The sequence below is a fragment of the Poecilia reticulata genome, chromosome 13, assembly GCF_904066995.2.
Source record: "Poecilia reticulata chromosome 13, P_reticulata-male-v2, whole genome shotgun sequence".
Lineage (NCBI taxonomy): Eukaryota > Metazoa > Chordata > Actinopteri > Cyprinodontiformes > Poeciliidae > Poecilia > Poecilia reticulata.
Window position 1 is genome coordinate 31,803,051 of NC_088842.1, and position 17,398 is coordinate 31,820,448.

The 17,398-nt window shown below is 40.7% G+C and overlaps 1 protein-coding gene across 1 annotated transcript; it reads left to right on the top strand.

The window, feature by feature from the left end:
* The first annotated feature begins 10,894 nt into the window (after positions 1-10,894).
* On the top strand, positions 10,895-12,565 carry LOC145554508 (uncharacterized). Its single transcript, XM_081614392.1, has 3 exons — positions 10,895-11,523; positions 11,731-11,810; positions 11,887-12,565. Exons 1-3 carry the CDS (start codon positions 11,082-11,084, stop codon positions 11,977-11,979), a joined length of 615 nt encoding a protein of 204 aa, XP_081470518.1. The 5' UTR covers positions 10,895-11,081; the 3' UTR covers positions 11,980-12,565.
* The last annotated feature ends 4,833 nt before the right edge of the window (positions 12,566-17,398 follow it).

Sequence of the window (17,398 nt, forward strand, 5' to 3'; positions counted from 1 at the left end):
TTTTAGTAAAACTATGAATATATAGATTGAAATTAGTCCAAAGTAGCAATTAGTTATGGTTTCTATGTGAAAAAAAAACCATGTGACTTATTAATAATACACCACAGAATCCCGACCCGACTATCAAACTTTGGCCCAACTGGGCTCTAATTTTAGATCAGAGCTGCAGAGGTTCAGCTAATATGAATGCATGTTGCTGCAGCAACATAAAGGAGCTGGTAGAGTTTAATATTCTAAATAAAATATGTTTTTAGTTATATGGGCCTAAAATATCTCAGCTCTTTGAAATAAACAACTTTTTCCAGTTGAAGATCTAAAGTTTAGATTAACCCTAAAAACCTGGTTATGTTGCAATAAAGCTGATAATGTTGCTGACGCTTCAGTCCAGATTAGCATCACGCAGCTCACGCAGCTCACAGAGGCTGAACATCCAGATTCATGTTTAGATTTCCCTCTGCCTCTATGAAGCCTTTCTGCTCTGATGGTCAAAGACTAAATCTGAAATTAAATGACAGAAAAATGACTTATGAAAAAAAATACATTTAAATGTTCCAGATTTATAATCTGAAGATGTTCCAGGAATCCTCCTGGAGGACAAACTGACCACTTCTCCTCCCTTTGCTACTTTCTCCTGCTACTCTCCATCCTTGCTCAAGGTTTGCCACAGAAAACATGCTAAGTATTTACAGCACAGAAAAATTATCATAAAAATAATAATAAAATAAGATAAAACCAGCGTGATGTGTGACTACAAATCGAACGCAAAAGCTCATCACTGGGCTGAACCACTTAACCAATAACTCACCGGCCAATCAGGACCACATACATAAACTTTACAGCGCAGAGACAGAACCACTCACTGGGCAGCAGAGGCGCCGCCAGGAATCTTGGGCCCCAGGATGAAATTGGGCCCCCTTCACAGCTGCTGTTATCATTTCTTTAGCTTATCTGACTCATAAAAAGCGTCACAATGTTAAAGGCTTGCAGCTGCCTTGCTTTCATTGGTCAAATACTGATACTAGCTCAATGTTCACTGCTGGTGAATTTTACATGCAACAGATTCATGCAAATAGGTTGTTTAATTTTTTTTTATCATCAGTGTTAGCTCATTGAAAGCTCTCTCCCCACCAGCAACAGTCACAGGCAACGTACAAAATATACATGAAGCAATCCAGACTTCTCAAAAAACACGATGTGCATTTAGTTCAAGGTGCAGAATATACATTTAATTTTTTTTAAATATGCTTTTCCACATTTGTTAAAGCTGTCACCATGTTGTGACAGTTTGAAACAGATAATCTGTGAAGAGATCAATCTCCTCCACTTCCTCCCTGAGCTGCTATTGCTGTCTAGAGAAATGCTGCGTCCTGACCACAAACAACCAATCAGAAGCAGGACAGCCTTAATGCTGTCAATCATCCTCATTCACTCACTGCTAAGTGTGCTAATGGAAGATTTTATAAAGTGTTTGAATTTCTGTGAGTAAGTGTTGCGGGTCTCAGTGGGGGACAGGCAAGCAGATGCAAATAACCTGTTTTAACAGGAAAAAACGAGTGAGCCACATAAGACGGTGTTGCTGTGCTGGTAGCTCTCATCCCTATTTCAGGTTATAATAATAAACTCATTATACAACTTTGAAAAATTGTGACTATACATTCACACTTATACTAGTTCTTCTATAACACAACATCAGCTTATTATTATACAAGGAATTGTAAAATATTACACATTACAGACGGCTATATAAAACATACGCATTCTTCACGTAGCATCTGAGGAAATCCTCCGAGCAGCTAACCGAGAGCTTATTAGCTAACTATAATGACAACATAAAATAACACAAACCAAATACACCGGGGACCGAGGTCACGACGCTTAACAGATCAATCATGTTGATCACATCTCAGTTTTCAGCTTAAACCCGAACCAACCCGTTTAAACAGGAAAAAATCGAGTGAGCCACAGAGACGGTGTTGCTGTGCTGGTAGCTCTCATCCGAATGGAGGGGAACTTCCTCGACACCGAAATCTCGCACCGTCAGTCCCGTCGGGGCTCGCTTCTGCCATCTAGCGGCGCAATTATGCATTGCGTGACATTGCTCCAAAATTTCAAAACATGGTCAAATCCTAAACTAAAATCATAATTTTAATCAAACAAATGCGACCACACTTTGAGGGAGTCACACAAGAAATAAATTGTTTTTGTTGTGTAACTGTAAAGAGAGTGGAGAGATACGGGAGACTAGACAGGTGTGGTTTTCTCAGCCATTTATAGCTTTTGTTAGCAACGGGATTTAACACCTTTGCACTCAGAAACTCATCGACCAGCCATGTACCGCCAGGATGATTTCCGCCTCCCGTTTGTTGAGACCTGGGTGATATGAAATTTATTGAGCGGTTCATCTGTAAAGCTACATTTACACAATATGCAACAACTACTCAGCCTATCCGCTTACCTGTATAAATAATCGCGCAGCGCTTTGAACCAGCAGCTCCCGGAGAGAAAGGCTGCAGAACTCCAGGCATCCCGCCAGTCGTTTTAAGGAGGATTATTGGTCCCCCGAAAACAACGAAACCCCGGGCATGATCATCAATCAATAAAATCCCCACGGCCCAACTTGAAAATTGGACGTTATGCCGCTAACACTTAGCTTTTGTCAACAAGTGAGAGGCGGAAGTGAAAGCGTTGCTCAACGCAAGTAAAGTCCCGGCCGGAACAAACTGCTAAATAATAAATCAGGAATTTTATTAATCGTGGGACTCGAATCATTCGAGGAATCGTTTCCGCCCTAGATGTAAACGCTGCATATAAGGAATAAATCTGCTCTGCCAGTGAAACGCTCAGAGCAACAGAGATGCTTGCAATGCGGCTTATTATTATTATTATTATTATTAAAGTAATATGACCAAGCAATGTTTATCCTGGTGGAGGGTCAAGTAAAGCCTGGCGGGCTGCCAGGCTTATAATCCACTGGGGGGAAACCCTGCTTGCATTGTCTGCAGTCATTGCTGACATTCAGTTCATGTTCTCTCTCTGTTTCTCCTCTTCATAGCAGCTACACCTGGGCTCATTTCTGTCCAGCTGTGACCCCTTCCTGGAGGGAAGCTGAGCTACTGCTGCCAACAACATCAGGTTCCCTTTCAGTGGATGACACACCTGGATCCACTCCGGCCACAAGCAGAACAAGGACTGAACTAAACACAGGAACAACAGAGACTGACTGGTGAAACCTCTGAATCCCAGTAGGCCCAGTTTGAACCCATCTTCATGATAAGCTCCTAGGAAGGAGGCGTTGTCTCTGAAAGCAGCCAAAGACCTGAACTGTGACGACGTTCAGGAAGTAGCAGATAAAAAAGCTTAAAGTAGGAAGTCTTCAGAGTCTGGAGCCACATCCTGATCACATCAAGAGACGAAGCTTCACTCCACATCAGAGGAAACATGGAGCAAACAGCTCTGATGCTGCTTCTGTGTCTCTGCAGCTCAGGTAGGACTCCACTTTCATCAAACACTAATATTCACTAGAGTTCAAATTAAAATGATCTGCTGATAAACATGTTAAATGTTACAAACTAAAAACTGGAAACTGTTTCTGGTCTCCGATCATAGAGCTGCTGCTACACAGTTAGTGATGTTTATATTGTCTACTTGCTGCTGAGGAGCCAATAAAACCAAGAATTGTTGGTTTTTGTGTTTTAATGATGTAAAACAGTTTGAACTGCCTTGTTGCTGAAATGATCTATAAAATGAATCTGATTGGTTGATTGATAAGGAGAAGCAGCAGAAACTCTGTGCAGTAAACAGGTGGAGCCTCATAAAATGGCTCCTTCTGCATCAATTCTCTCATCTTCCTCTTGACTCCACAGGTTCTCTCTGAGGTTCTGGTCAGGCCCGTTTGCTGGCCAACCAAGCCCAGTAGCACCACGGTCATTGGACCAGCTTCTGGTACCGCCGGTTGTGTTCGTGAAAACGTTTGAGCTCCGTCTGACGTGGGAGTGTCTCAGGCAGGATGTTGAACTGCCTGCTGCAGATTAGAATCAATCAACCAATCGATCGAGTTTATTTGTGAAGCACATTTCAGCACCAAGGCGATTCAAAGTGCTTTACTTCAGAAAAACACAAAAAGTCCTAAAAGACAGAGTAAACCAGTAAACAGTACATTTAGTCAAAGTGCCGTCGTTACTCATCAAAATGTTGTTCAGTGTTTCATTTATTTTGTTTCAAAGCAAATCTGACCAGCTGGGTTTTTAGTCCAGATTTAAAGGAACTCAGAGTTTTGGTTGTTTTGCAGTTAATTGTTGAAACATCTTTTTAATCATTTTGCTGATGATTGAAAGGTTGGAGATCAGCCTGTAATTCTGCAGGAATGATTTGTTCAGATGGTTGTTTTTTATATCAGTGCTTAGAAAACTGCTGGGGGAAAACGGCTGATGAGAGCCATGAGTTACTATTAGAATCAGATCAGATGAAATGACAGGCAGGACTTTCTGAAGAAAAGCTGTGGGTGTAATATCAAGACAGCAGGAAGAGGAGCTGAATCTGGTTATAATTTATTCAAAGTTTTCATAGTTGAATATTTGAAATTGTGTCTTTTATTCTGCCTTTGTTATGTTCAGGTACAGCATTGATATTGGATTTAGTGTGGATGTGCAGATTAATCCTCTAAGTTTTTAATTTCCTCTAAAGAAATGTGCAGGCCGTGTTCGACTGCAGCTCAGCTGGTTTGTGAGCCTGTCAACTGTGGCAAATAAAACTCAATCATTGTTCATGTTTTAGTTTATGGTTTATGCAAAGAGCACGAATGTTTTAATTCAGTCTTTACAGATTTCATAATAAACGTGAAGTTGAGTTTTACTCCATCTACGTTCGGTTCTACCACAGAGTCGTCTTGCAGATCTAACTGTTGGCACATATTTAGTTCCTACCAGACACAACCTTCACTTTAGTGGGAGCAATTAAATCAATGATACTTGAGATGTTAGGGTGGAATTTATCTAGCAGCTCATCTACAGGTTGCAGCATGAAGGCGAAGTGGGGAAATATAACTGATTAAAGTTTCTGCTGTGTTTCAACAGAAGATTTTATGACAGAAGCTGTTTGGCTTAATGAGTCGATGGTTATTGTGGTTTCAAAGATAACAGTGAAATAATCAGACAGGGAGACATCAGTTACAGAGACGTTGGAAATATTCACACCTTACTGATGACCAGAACCAGAATGTGACCTTGATTGTGTGTTGCTGGGTCAACAAGCTGAATTAAACCAAAACGATCAAGAATATCAGCTTTTAATCTCCTCCGTCTTCAGGCTCGTCAACAAGGATGTTGAAATCTCCCACAATTATCTAACAGTCATGATCAATGCATGTAACAGATAAAACCATTGAAGTCAATAAAGATGTTTTCCACATATGATGGGATTTTGTATAGAGTTAGCATCAGAGCTCATTTATGGGCTTTTACCTCAATTCCCAGATATTTAAGAGTTCAAATGACCTAAATCAACCTTCTTACAGGTTTTATGAATCTGATATTTTGTAGCAACCCCTCCTCAGATTTCATGTTTTCTATTCTCACTTAAAAATTGTAATTAAAAATCACTGATTCAATTAGTTCAGATGAGTCGTTATTGATATCCAGCCATGTTTCTGTCAGGAACATCAACATTCTGCTCAGTGATGGAGTCAGTAACTAATAGTCCTCTTGCTGACAGACATCTGAAGTTCAGCAGAACCAGTTTAGTGACTTGGTGGCAGAGAGTTCATGAATTTAAGCTCTGATTTTAGACGGCTGCATTCAGTGTTTCTGTTTCTGGTAGATTTCTCTTAGTGATCGGCCCAGATGGGTCCAGTTCCTACTGCTGGGGGGTCAGACTCATTCTGGAGGAAGACAGATGTTAAGCTAATGTCTGGAACACGATCTCAGGCTGCTGAGGCACATAATGATGATCTCTCTGCACTCAGAACAAGAAACAGAACCAGAACCAGATTTAGAATCAGAACCAGAATCAACTGGATTTTAAAACTTTTACATAAAAACAATGAATTTGACTTTGGTTGGTCTCAGTAAAGACATAAATATAACTGGATAGAAAAGGTGAATAACAAAAACATTTCAGGTTTTACTACAGAGCATAGATAACATTTAGGTCTGGGCTTTAACTAGGCCATTCCAGCATAAAGATGCTTTGATCAGAACCATCCCTGATAGCTCTGCCTCTAAGAGAAGATCAAATAAACTCCATCAACAGGATCCTGTCAACACATCCTAAATCAATCTGTCTCTGCTTGTTGTAACCCAACAGTAAATGTTGTTTCTTCCAGCGCTGTCTGATGAAGTCAGACTGGTAGCAGGAAGGAGTCGCTGTGGTGGCCGACTGGAGATGAAGGACCTGGGAGAATGGAAAGCAGTGAAATATTGGGACTGGAACTGGAACCATACATCAGCAGCTGTAGCTTGCAGACAGCTCCACTGTGGATCTGTGGTGTCGATACAAAGAGATGAGAGCTACAATCTACAGATCATCTGTTCAGGTGATTTCATATCCTGGCCATTTCCTTCCTGTTCTGCTTCCAACTCCACTTTAAAAAGATTCTCACTTCCAGCTCAGTCTGGGCTTCTTCCCCTTCACCTGGATTCCCTCTGGTAGATTTTCTACTGGACCAATCAGCGAACAGAAGGAGAAGTTTGAACGATGACCTTGATTTTCTGTGTTATTTTAGAATCACAGTCTGTCTGTAGTTTTAACAATGGCAGCAGAGGAAGTTCAGTCCATGTTGGCCACACGTCCAAATACTGAATTAACATCAACAGCCGCCTCATTCGGCTCTTCTCTGTTTTGTGGTGGACAAATGATTGTAAGGTAAAATCTGCTGGTTATATTGTCTTCATTCTAAATGCTGGTGAACTCTCACCAAGTGAAGCTATTTGGGTTGCATGCACAAGGTTGGGAGATGTTTTCCTGCAGCTGCATGAGAACCAGACCGTCTCTCCCTCAGCCTTGGTATAAAACTCATGTTGTCTCTGCCTGGGAGAGTTTTCAATCAGAAATGTTTCACTATTGATCGTCTTATATTCTCTCTGTGTTGTGCACAATATGCGAATAAACCTGATGGAGTGACTTCATCTAACAGTGCTTGGTAATAGATTATTTCCATATCATGGTTGCAGCCCAGGAAACTTCCAGTAAACTTCTTAGTGTGGATCTGGTGCATTGCATGTCATGGACAAACGTTTGCAACTGGGTCAAATTTAAAAAGAAAAATAATCCTATTTACAGTCGGTTTCACTCCACCTTTGACTCTCTGAACTTTTCTAGTTTGATTTTATTTACATATCCTTACTATTTTTTAACAAACCCAGAGATGTTTCCATGTGTGTTTACAAAAATAAAGTTCTGAAGGATTTTAAACCTTTTTTCTTTCTGCATCCACAGACTCAGTCAGGCTGGTTCCAGGGACCAACCGGTGCTCAGGTAGACTGGAGGTGAAGACCAACCAGTCGTGGTCCTCAGTGTGTGAAAAAGACTTTGACCTGCAGGATGCAGAGGTGGTCTGCAGGGAGATTGGCTGTGGGCCTCCTTCAGTCCTCCAGGGGGCGCTCTATGGAGCAGCAGAGGCTCCGGTGGGGAGCAGAGAGTTCCTGTGTGAAGGCAGTGAGTCTGCTCTGCTGAACTGCAGCAGCAGGAAGAGTTCAGTTAGAAACAGCTGCTCACCTGGTCAAGCTGTTGGACTCACCTGTTCAGGTAGAGGAGGATCTGCAGACCTGCTGCTGTTCACTGCTTCACTTCCTGCATTAATGAACTCTCTGTCTCTGCTCACATCAAGCGCCCATCAGGTTGGTGGGAGAGACCAGCCGATGTGCCGGGAGACTGGAGATGAAACATCAAGAAGACTGGAGACCAGTGTTTGTTGAGGGTCTTTACTGGAACATGAACTCAGCTGCTGTAGTTTGTGCTGAACTGGACTGTGGTTCTGCTGTTTCAGTAAGATACTCAAAGGAAGCTTCATGGAGACCAGTTTGGAGGATCAGGTCTGACTGTTTGCAGTCTGGATCTGAATTAAAGAACTGTTTACCTGATGATGGAAACAGTGATTGGAGCCATGAGTTCATCTGCTCAGGTAACTCTGAACTCTCATATTTATGTGTTTTAAAATGTTTCTTCATCAGGTTCCAGATGTCTGCAGAGAAACCGTCACCTTTAACTAAGAACCTGAAACCTTGAGGAGAGGGAAACTAAAATAATTTAAATATCCAGATAAAGTTCTCAGTTTAGCCCAAATAGATGAACAAAAACTCATCATTTTAATAACTTTTATTCTCTGCTGCTTTGAAGTCGATGCATCAAAATCCCAGGAGGAGTTCAAGGAAATCAGATATTTTCAAAACCTGAAAATCAACAGAAAATGAACTTTTTATCCAAAATGGTGGACTTCCTGTTTTTAGTGCAAATAGCAGGGAAACCTGTTGTTTGTTCTGGTTGTTGGCCTGACTGAACTAGGGGGCGCTGTTGAGAAATTTTGCAATGTTTATTTTTAATTCCACTGAAATATTAACAATTACACAAGAAACAAAGATTGTTTGACTTTTAATGAGTTTCTGAACATGTTTATGTCCCAAAAATATGATAAATTCAGCAAAAATAAAATGAATGATAAAATTCCAGGTACAGTCGGTTTCACTACACCTTTGATACTCTGAACTTTTCTAGTTTGGTTTTCTTTACATTTTCTTTGTATTTTTATCAAACCCAGAGATGTTTCCATGTCTGTTTAGAAAAATAAAGTTCTGAAGGATTTTAAACCTTTTTTCTTTCTGCATCCACAGACTCAGTCAGGCTGGTTCAAGGGACCAACCGGTGCTCAGGCAGACTGGAGGTGAAGACCAACCAGTCGTGGTCCTCAGTGTGTGAAAAAGACTTTGACCTGCAGGATGCAGAGGTGGTCTGCAGGGAGATTGGCTGTGGGCCTCCTTCAGTCCTCCAGGGGGCGCTCTATGGAGCAGCAGAGGCTCCAGTGGGGAGCAGAGAGTTCCTGTGTGAAGGCAGTGAGTCTGCTCTGCTGAACTGCAGCAGCAGGAAGAGTTCAGTTAGAAACAGCTGCTCACCTGGTCAAGCTGTTGGACTCACCTGTTCAGGTAGAGGAGGATCTGCAGACCTGCTGCTGTTCACTGCTTCACTTCCTGCATTAATGAACTCTCTGTCTCTGCTCAGGTCAAGTCAACATCAGGTTGGTGGGAGAGACCAGCCGATGTGCCGGGAGACTGGAGATGAAACATCAAGAAGACTGGAGACCAGTGAATGTTGAGGGTCGTTACTGGGACAAGAACTCAGATGCTGTAATTTGTGCTGAACTGGACTGTAGTTCTGCTGTTTCAGCAAAAGATTCACAGGAAAATTCATGGAGACCAGTTTGGTTGATCAGGTCTGACTGTTTGCAGTCTGGATCTGAATTAAAGAAATGTATACCTGATGATATAAACAGTGATGAGAGCTATGAGTTAATCTGCTCAGGTAACTCTGAACTCTCATATTTATGTGTTTTAAAATGTTTCTTCATCAGGTTCCAGATGTCTGCAGAGAAACCGTCACCTTTAACTAAGAACCTGAAACCTGGAGGAGAGAGAAACTAAAATAATTTAAATATCCAGATAAAGTTCTCAGTTTAGCCCAAATAGATGAACAAAAACTCATCATTTTTATAACTTTTAATCTCTGCTGCTTTGAAGTCGATGCATCAAAATCCCAGGAGGACTTCAAGGAAATCAGATATTTTCAAAACCTGAAAATCAACAGAAAATGAACTTTTTATCCAAAATGGTGGACTTCCTGTTTTTAGTGCAAATAGCAGGGAAACCTGTTGTTTGTTCTGGTTGTTGGCCTGACTGAACTAGGGGGCGCTGTTGAGAAATTTTGCAATGTTTATTTTTAATTCCGCTGAAATATTAACAATTTCACAAGAAACAAAGATTGTTTGACTTTTAATGAGTTTCTGAACATGTTTATGTCCCAAAAATATGATAAATTCAGCAAAAATAAAATGAAAGATAAAATTCCAGGAACAGTCGGTTTCACTCCACCTTTGATGCTCTGAACTTTTCTAGTTTGGTTTTATTTACATTTCCTTTGTATTTTTATCAAACCCAGAGATGTTTCCATGTGTGTTTACAAAAATAAAGTTCTGAAGGATTTTAAACCTTTTTTCTTTCTGCATCCACAGACTCAGTCAGGCTGGTTCAAGGGACCAACCGGTGCTCAGGCAGACTGGAGGTGAAGACCAACCAGTCGTGGTCCTCAGTGTGTGAAAAAGACTTTGACCTGCAGGATGCAGAGGTGGTCTGCAGGGAGATTGACTGTGGGCCTCCTTCAGTCCTCCAGGGGGCGCTCTATGGAGAAGCAGAGGCTCCAGTGGGGAGCAGAGAGTTCCTGTGTGAAGGCAGTGAGTCTGCTCTGCTGACCTGCAGCAGCAGGAAGAGTTCAGTTAGAAACAGCTGCTCACCTGGTCAAGCTGTTGGACTCACCTGTTCAGGTAGAGGAGGATCTGCAGACCTGCTGCTGTTCACTGCTTCACTTCCTGCATTAATGAACTTTCTGTCTCTGCTCACATCAAGCACCCATCAGGTTGGTGGGAGAGACCAGCCGATGTGCCGGGAGACTGGAGATGAAACATCAAGGAGACTGGAGACCAGTGGATGTTTTGGATCGTTACTGGGACAAGAACTCATCTGCTGTAGTTTGTGCTGAACTGGACTGTGGTTCTGTTGTTTCAGCAAAAGATTCAATGGAAGCTTCAGAGAGACCAGTTTGGGAGATCAGATTTTACTGTTTGCCGTCAGTATCTGAATTAAAGAACTGTATACCTGATGAAATAAACAGTGCTTGGAGCCATGAGTTAATCTGCTCAGGTAACTCTGAACTCTCATATTTATGTTTTAAAATGTTTCTTCATCAGGTTCCAGATGTCTGCAGAGAAACCGTCACCTTTAACTAAGAACCTGAAACCTGGAGGAGAGGAAAACTAAAAATGGTTTAAATATTACTGACAGACTAAAGATCTGTCATAAAGTTGCTAGTAACCATGTATAAACATGCTAGTAACCATGGTAACCAGTGTGATGAGCTCCTGTCTCGTTCTCATGCCATCTTGTTTTCCACCTCAGATTAGATCCAGTTGTCTCTGTGTTTCCTCTGCGTTCCCAGATCTGCTGGTTGAGCCGCTCATCTTCCTCTCTTCCTCCACTGACGGGGTCTCCACAGCCAGAAAGCAGGGGTCTGAGCTCCTCTTTGGCTCAGGTTTCAGCATCATGTGCTCCATCAGGCCTCAGTATGAAGGCGGCTCCTTCCAGCTCATCTTCAGCTCCTCTAACTACACTCTGAACCACACCCTGCCAGCTGTTAATCACTCCGCCCTCTTCCTGTTCGCTGCTGCTGGCCACGCCCACCAAGGAACCTACCGCTGCCTTTACCACGTCTACGTTTTCTCCCATAACTTCTCCTCTGTGAGCCAGCCTCTCAACCTCACTGTCTCAGGTAAACTCATGGAGTCCATCAGGAGAAGTTCTGCTTCAGGTGAACCAGCAGCTGTCTGCCTCATTCATGAGGTCAGAGAGGAGGATTGATGATATTAATGTTCATGATCAGATCTACAGGCAGCATGAAAACAATATGATTATTGTAAATTTCTAGTTTGACTCGTCTGATGAAAGCTGATCCTGAATCTGTTTCGTTCGGTTTCAGACTATCTCACTGCTTTGATCATCAGACTGGTTGTCGTCCTGCTGGGTTTGCCGGGATCAGTCCTGGTCCTCTACTTTAAGGTACTGCATGTATCATGCATGATGTGTTCAGCTGGGAAAGTTCTTGCATTGAAGCTGAACCATCCTCTGTTTCCAGGCCAGGAGAAACCAGAAGTCTGGAGCAGAAAACAACCATCATGATGAAGGATCCAGAGCTGAAGGCAGCTTAGAGGAGGAGACTGCAGTCTGAAGGAACCAGGAGAAAAGGATCTTCATTTCACATCCACAGGAAGGAGCAGAGACATGTTTCAGACTCCTGGAAATCTATCCGTCTGTGTATCTATGATGAAACGTCTCTGTGCTCCTGCAGCAGGAAGGAAGTTCAACATTCAGAAATTTTTATCTGGACTAAACCTACTAAAGTAAAACTTAGAAAAGAAGGGAATAGAAAGCAAAACATTCAACAAAATGTAACAGAAAACCCACTTCATCAAAATCTGCTCTTCATCAACCTTGCAAGGATAGCATATGATAGGATATTTGGGGTCAAAGGTTAGGTGGCCAATTCCATTCAGGCCCTGAACCCAGTTTGTGTCCTCGTCTTAGTTGAGGTTTTGAATTGTGACAAATGCAACACAGTTGATCCTGGCTTGTAATACTGTGAGCTGCCTGTAGGTGGTGTATGTCTTCACTGCCATGATAACCCATCCAATACATCCAGTTCCATCAAGTCTGAACCAGAAGTGATCCGCGCCATCTTAGTAGGGAAGTGCATGTACAATGCTTAGTGGACCCATGGCTTCAAGACCAACAACAAGAAAACATGTGGACACTCTTGACCAAATTCCAAGAGAGAGATACATGAACAAAATGGCCGCCGTCGGGATCAACCTGTATGAGACGGAGGAGGGAAATATGTCAGACGATGTGGACAAGCTGCCTCTGATCTCCTACTACGATAACATTAACTACCAATCAACACGAAGAGTGCATACGCTGTAAACGAGCTTCACTGGCTGAAATTCATGGACGCATATAATTAGTATTTCAACAGCTTTGTAAAGGACAAACGAACTCTGTGTGAATAATGAGGTTCTGGTGACTGGCAGACCAAGTACAGGTAGCAACAAACACGTCGGCTACATGTCTGTCTTAGCCTGCAGATGGGATGGAACATTTTATGGTTACTATGATTATGAGTGGATCAATGCATAACAGTGTTATGGTTCTTGTGTAAAGCTTGTGATCATGGGAAAGTCTTCTGAAGCTGTTTCTCTGAACTCTGGATTATTATAAAGTCGTAGAATATTTTCTTCTTTCATTCTTATGACAGCCATAATGTTGAATTTGTTTATGAAATAAAATGCGTTTGCTTGCAGTGTGTTTTGTAGCCAAGTAGATTGTTAAACTGTGTGAATTAAATGAAACGTTTCCTATAAACAGTTTGCTGTGTTTTGCTGGAGGCTCTTTCTCCTGACTGTGTTCAGTGAGCAGAGACTCCAAATGCTGTAAAGCTTCAAATAAATATTGACAAAGAATTTATATTCTCTCTGGATTTTATACAGTTTTTCCTCCGTCTGTTAAAGATAATTTCACCCACAAACAGGATCCAGTGAGTTGGAGAGGTCGAGGGCGACAGGAGATCAGATGCATCCACCAGATTAAGGAGTTAAACTTCAGTCCACCTCCTAGTTGGATGAGGCGAGTCTGAAGTCTGAAGAAATGTAAATCAATGAAAACAGGTGCAAACAAAGCTTGGTGAGAAATGCAAAGAAACAAAAAAGACAGAAAAACTAAAAAGACATAATTAGAAAGAAAATATGACAAGTGGATGAAAGAAGCTGAATGCAGAGAGTGGAAGGCAACAGTAGCTCACATGTTGTTAAGGTATTACAGGACATCAGCAAACTGTTTGGTTTGTGTTAATCATCCGGTGGAGAGGGAGAAAAAGGCCCAGTCTTTTTCTTCGATCACAGATTCAAATGGAAAACAGTTTTTCGATTCTGCAACAATTGATGTCTTTAAAAAGTTCTATGAAAACCTTTACAAATCTCAATTACATAATGATCCAGATTTAAAAGATGAATTCTTCTTTTCTCTAAATCTCCCTAAGCTGACTGAGGAACAGAGGTCACAGTTGGATTGTCCCATATCAAGGAGGGAGTTATGGGATGCCATTAAGGAGCTACAAAAAGTAAAGCTGTTTGTAGCTTTACTTTTTGTAAAGCTACAAACAGCTTTACTTTAGCTCTACAGTACAAAAAGGCCATACTACCTGGTCTGGACATCAAACTGTACACTGATTTCAAATCAATAATGATCAAAAACACAATTAAAAAACTTTCAAAAATATAAAATTTAACATGGCATTTTTACAACTTTAAACTCTGAATTCCCACGCTTCATGAAGAAAGAATAGTTTCTCAACCTTTAAGTTAGCTTTAGCACTAAGCTAAAAATTAGCTCCACTAATAACATAGTAGTAGGATTGTGCCAATTATGACAGAAAGGTATAGAAATTTAACTCAGAAGACTGTAATCTGTTTTGGGGACTTTAAAGAGTCAGAATTTTAAATTATTTACTGATATTTCATCATTTAGTACATCAAGTCAGGCAAAGCAAAGGAAAACTGTGATCTATAGGAATATGGCTAAAGCTAAACATGCAAAAACGTTTTTGTTTGTTCAGTAAAACTATGAATATATAGATTGAAATTAGTCCAAGGGAGCTATTAGTTATGGTTTCTATGCCAGAAAAAACCTGATGACTTATTAAGAATACACCACAGAATCCCGACCCGACTATCAAACTTTGGCCCAACTGGGCTCTAATTTTAGATCAGAGCTGCAGAGGTTCAGCTAATATGAATGCATGTTGCTGCAGCAACATAAAGGAGCTGGTAGAGTTTAATATTCTAAATAAAATATGTTTTTAGTTTTATGGGCCTAAAATATCTCAGCTCTTTGAAATAAACAACTTTTTCCAGTTGAAGATCTAAAGTTTAGATTAACCCTAAAAACCTGGTTATGTTGCAATAAAGCTGATAATGTTGCTGACGCTTCAGTCCAGATTAGCATCACTCAGCTCACAGAGGCTGAACATCCAGATTCATGTTTAGATTTCCCTCTGCCTCTATGAAGCCTTTCTGCTCTGATGGTCAAAGACTAAATCTGAAATTAAATGACAGAAAAATGTCTAGATTATGGTATGGTACACATTACCCCCATCATAATATTGTACAGACAACTTGACAATTTCCCTCAAATATGCCAAATAGCTGTTTGTCTCTAAACCTCCAACCTTTGATGCATAAATGAGAAACTTTCAATACTAAATGCATCACCCACCTGAATTAAATGTAAATGGTAATAATGGATATAAATGTGTTAAAAAAACCAGAATCATATTCAAAACAAGCTTCTGATCAAATTCAGATTCATGTGAATTACTGTTCAAGAAACAGTTGAGTTTTCTGTGACTCCATCCATTAGTACACATTAGAGACTTAAAGCAAGTTTCAAAAGTTTCCATTATGGAAACTGAATTGGTGAGTGTGAATTAAAAAAATTATGTAACTTTTTAGAAACTTTTCCATTAAAGGGGCAGTGTCATCTAAAATCTTTTTATTTTTTAGCTTTAAATCATATTATAATGTTATTAATTCATCAAAAACATACCTGAAGTGTTGCTTTGACTCTAGGATTTCCGTGCTGGTAAACCATTTTCACTAGTTCCTGGCCTCTGCTACTCACTGGGTCAATCCAGGCTCCAGTAACATGTAACTCCATGTGGTGTGCTGATCCCGGACGAGCCCCCATGATCTGTTACCGGTCCCAAGAGTCAGGACTGCTGTAACAGTGACGTGAGCGATCTGAAGAAAAGGAAAACAGGATTCATTTATTGACTCATATTTCATAATTTAGTACATTATGTCAGCCAGAGCAGATGGAAACTGTGATCCTATCCAAATATGGATAAAGCTAAACATGCAAAAACGTGTTTCTTTTAGTAAAACTATGAATATATAGATTGAAATTAGTCCAAAGTAGCAATTAGTTATGGTTTCTATGTGAAAAAATAAACCTGATGACTTATTAAGAATACACCACAGAATCCCGACCCGACTATCAAACTTTGGCCCAACTGGGCTCTAATTTTAGATCAGAGCTGCAGAGGTTCAGCTAATATGAATGCATGTTGCTGCAGCAACATAAAGGAGCTGGTAGAGTTTAATATTCTAAATAAAATATGTTTTTAGTTTCATGGGCCTAAAATATCTCAGCTCGTTGAAATAAACAACTTTTTCCAGTTGAAGATCTAAAGTTTAGATTTACCCTAAAAACCTGGTTATGTTGCAATAAAGCTGATAATGTTGCTGACGCTTCAGTCCAGATTAGCATCACTCAGCTCACAGAGGCTGAACATCCAGATTCATGTTTAGATTTCCCTCTGCCTCTATGAAGCCTTTCTGCTCTGATGGTCAAAGACTAAATCTGAAATAAAATGACAGAAAAATGACTTATGAAAAAAAAAATCAATTTAAACGTTCCATATTTATAATCTGAAGATGTTCCAGGAATCCTCCTGGAGGAATAACTGACCACTTCTCCTCCCTTTGCTACTTTCTCCTACTACTCTCCATCCTTGCTCAAGGTTTGCCACAGAAAACATGCTAAGTATTTACAGCACGGAAAAATTATTATGAAAATAATAATAAAATAAGATAAAACCAGCGTGATGTGTGACGACAACTCGAACGCAAAAGCTCATCACTGGACTGAACCACTTAACCAATAACTCACCGGCCAATCAGGACCACATACATAAACTTTACAGCGCAGAGACAGAACCACTCACTGGGCAGCAGAGGCGCCGCCAGGAATCTTGGGCCTCAGGATGAAAAATAAAATTGGGCCCCCTTCACAGCTGCTGTTACCATTTCTTTAGCTTATCACACTCATAAAAAGCGTCACAATGTTAAAGGCTTGCAGCTGCCTTGCTTTCATTGGTCAAATGCTGATGCTAGCTCAATGTTCACTGCTGGTGAATTTTACATGCAACAGATTCATGCAAATAGGTTGTTTAATTTTTTTTATCATCAGTGTTAGCTCATTGAAAGCTCTCTCCCCACCAGCAACAGTCACAGGCAACGTACAAAATATACATGAAGCAATCCAGACTTCTCAAAAAAGCCGATGTGCATTTAGTTCAAGCTGCAGAATATAAATTTAATTTTTGTTAAAGCTGTCACCATGTTGTGACAGTTTGAAACAGATAATCTGTGAAGAGATCAATCTCCTCCACTTCCTCCCTGAGCTGCTATTGCTGTCTAGAGAAATGCTGCGTCCTGACCACAAACAACCAATCAGAAGCAGGACAGCCTTAATGCTGTCAATCATCCTCATTCACTCACTGCTAAGTGTGCTAATGGAAGATTTTATAAAGTGTTTGAATTTCTGTGAGTAAGTGTTGCGGGTCTCAGTGGGGGACAGGCAAGCAGATGCAAATAACCTGTTTTAACAGGAAAAAACGAGTGAGCCACATAAGACGGTGTTGCTGTGCTGGTAGCTCTCATCCGTATTTCAGGTTATAATAATAAACTCATTATACAACTTTGAAAAATTGTGACTATACATTCACACTTCTACTAGTTCTTCTATAACACAAC

Bases quoted from the DNA above. Each gene is read 5' to 3' on its own strand.
- LOC145554508 (XM_081614392.1), top strand. From the start codon at position 11,082: ATGCTAGTAACCATGGTAACCAGTGTGATGAGCTCCTGTCTCGTTCTC. The intron at 11,524-11,730 runs GTAAACTCATGG...GTTCGGTTTCAG, and splicing joins TCTCAACCTCACTGTCTCAG to ACTATCTCACTGCTTTGATC. The intron at 11,811-11,886 runs GTACTGCATGTA...CTCTGTTTCCAG, and splicing joins TCCTGGTCCTCTACTTTAAG to GCCAGGAGAAACCAGAAGTC.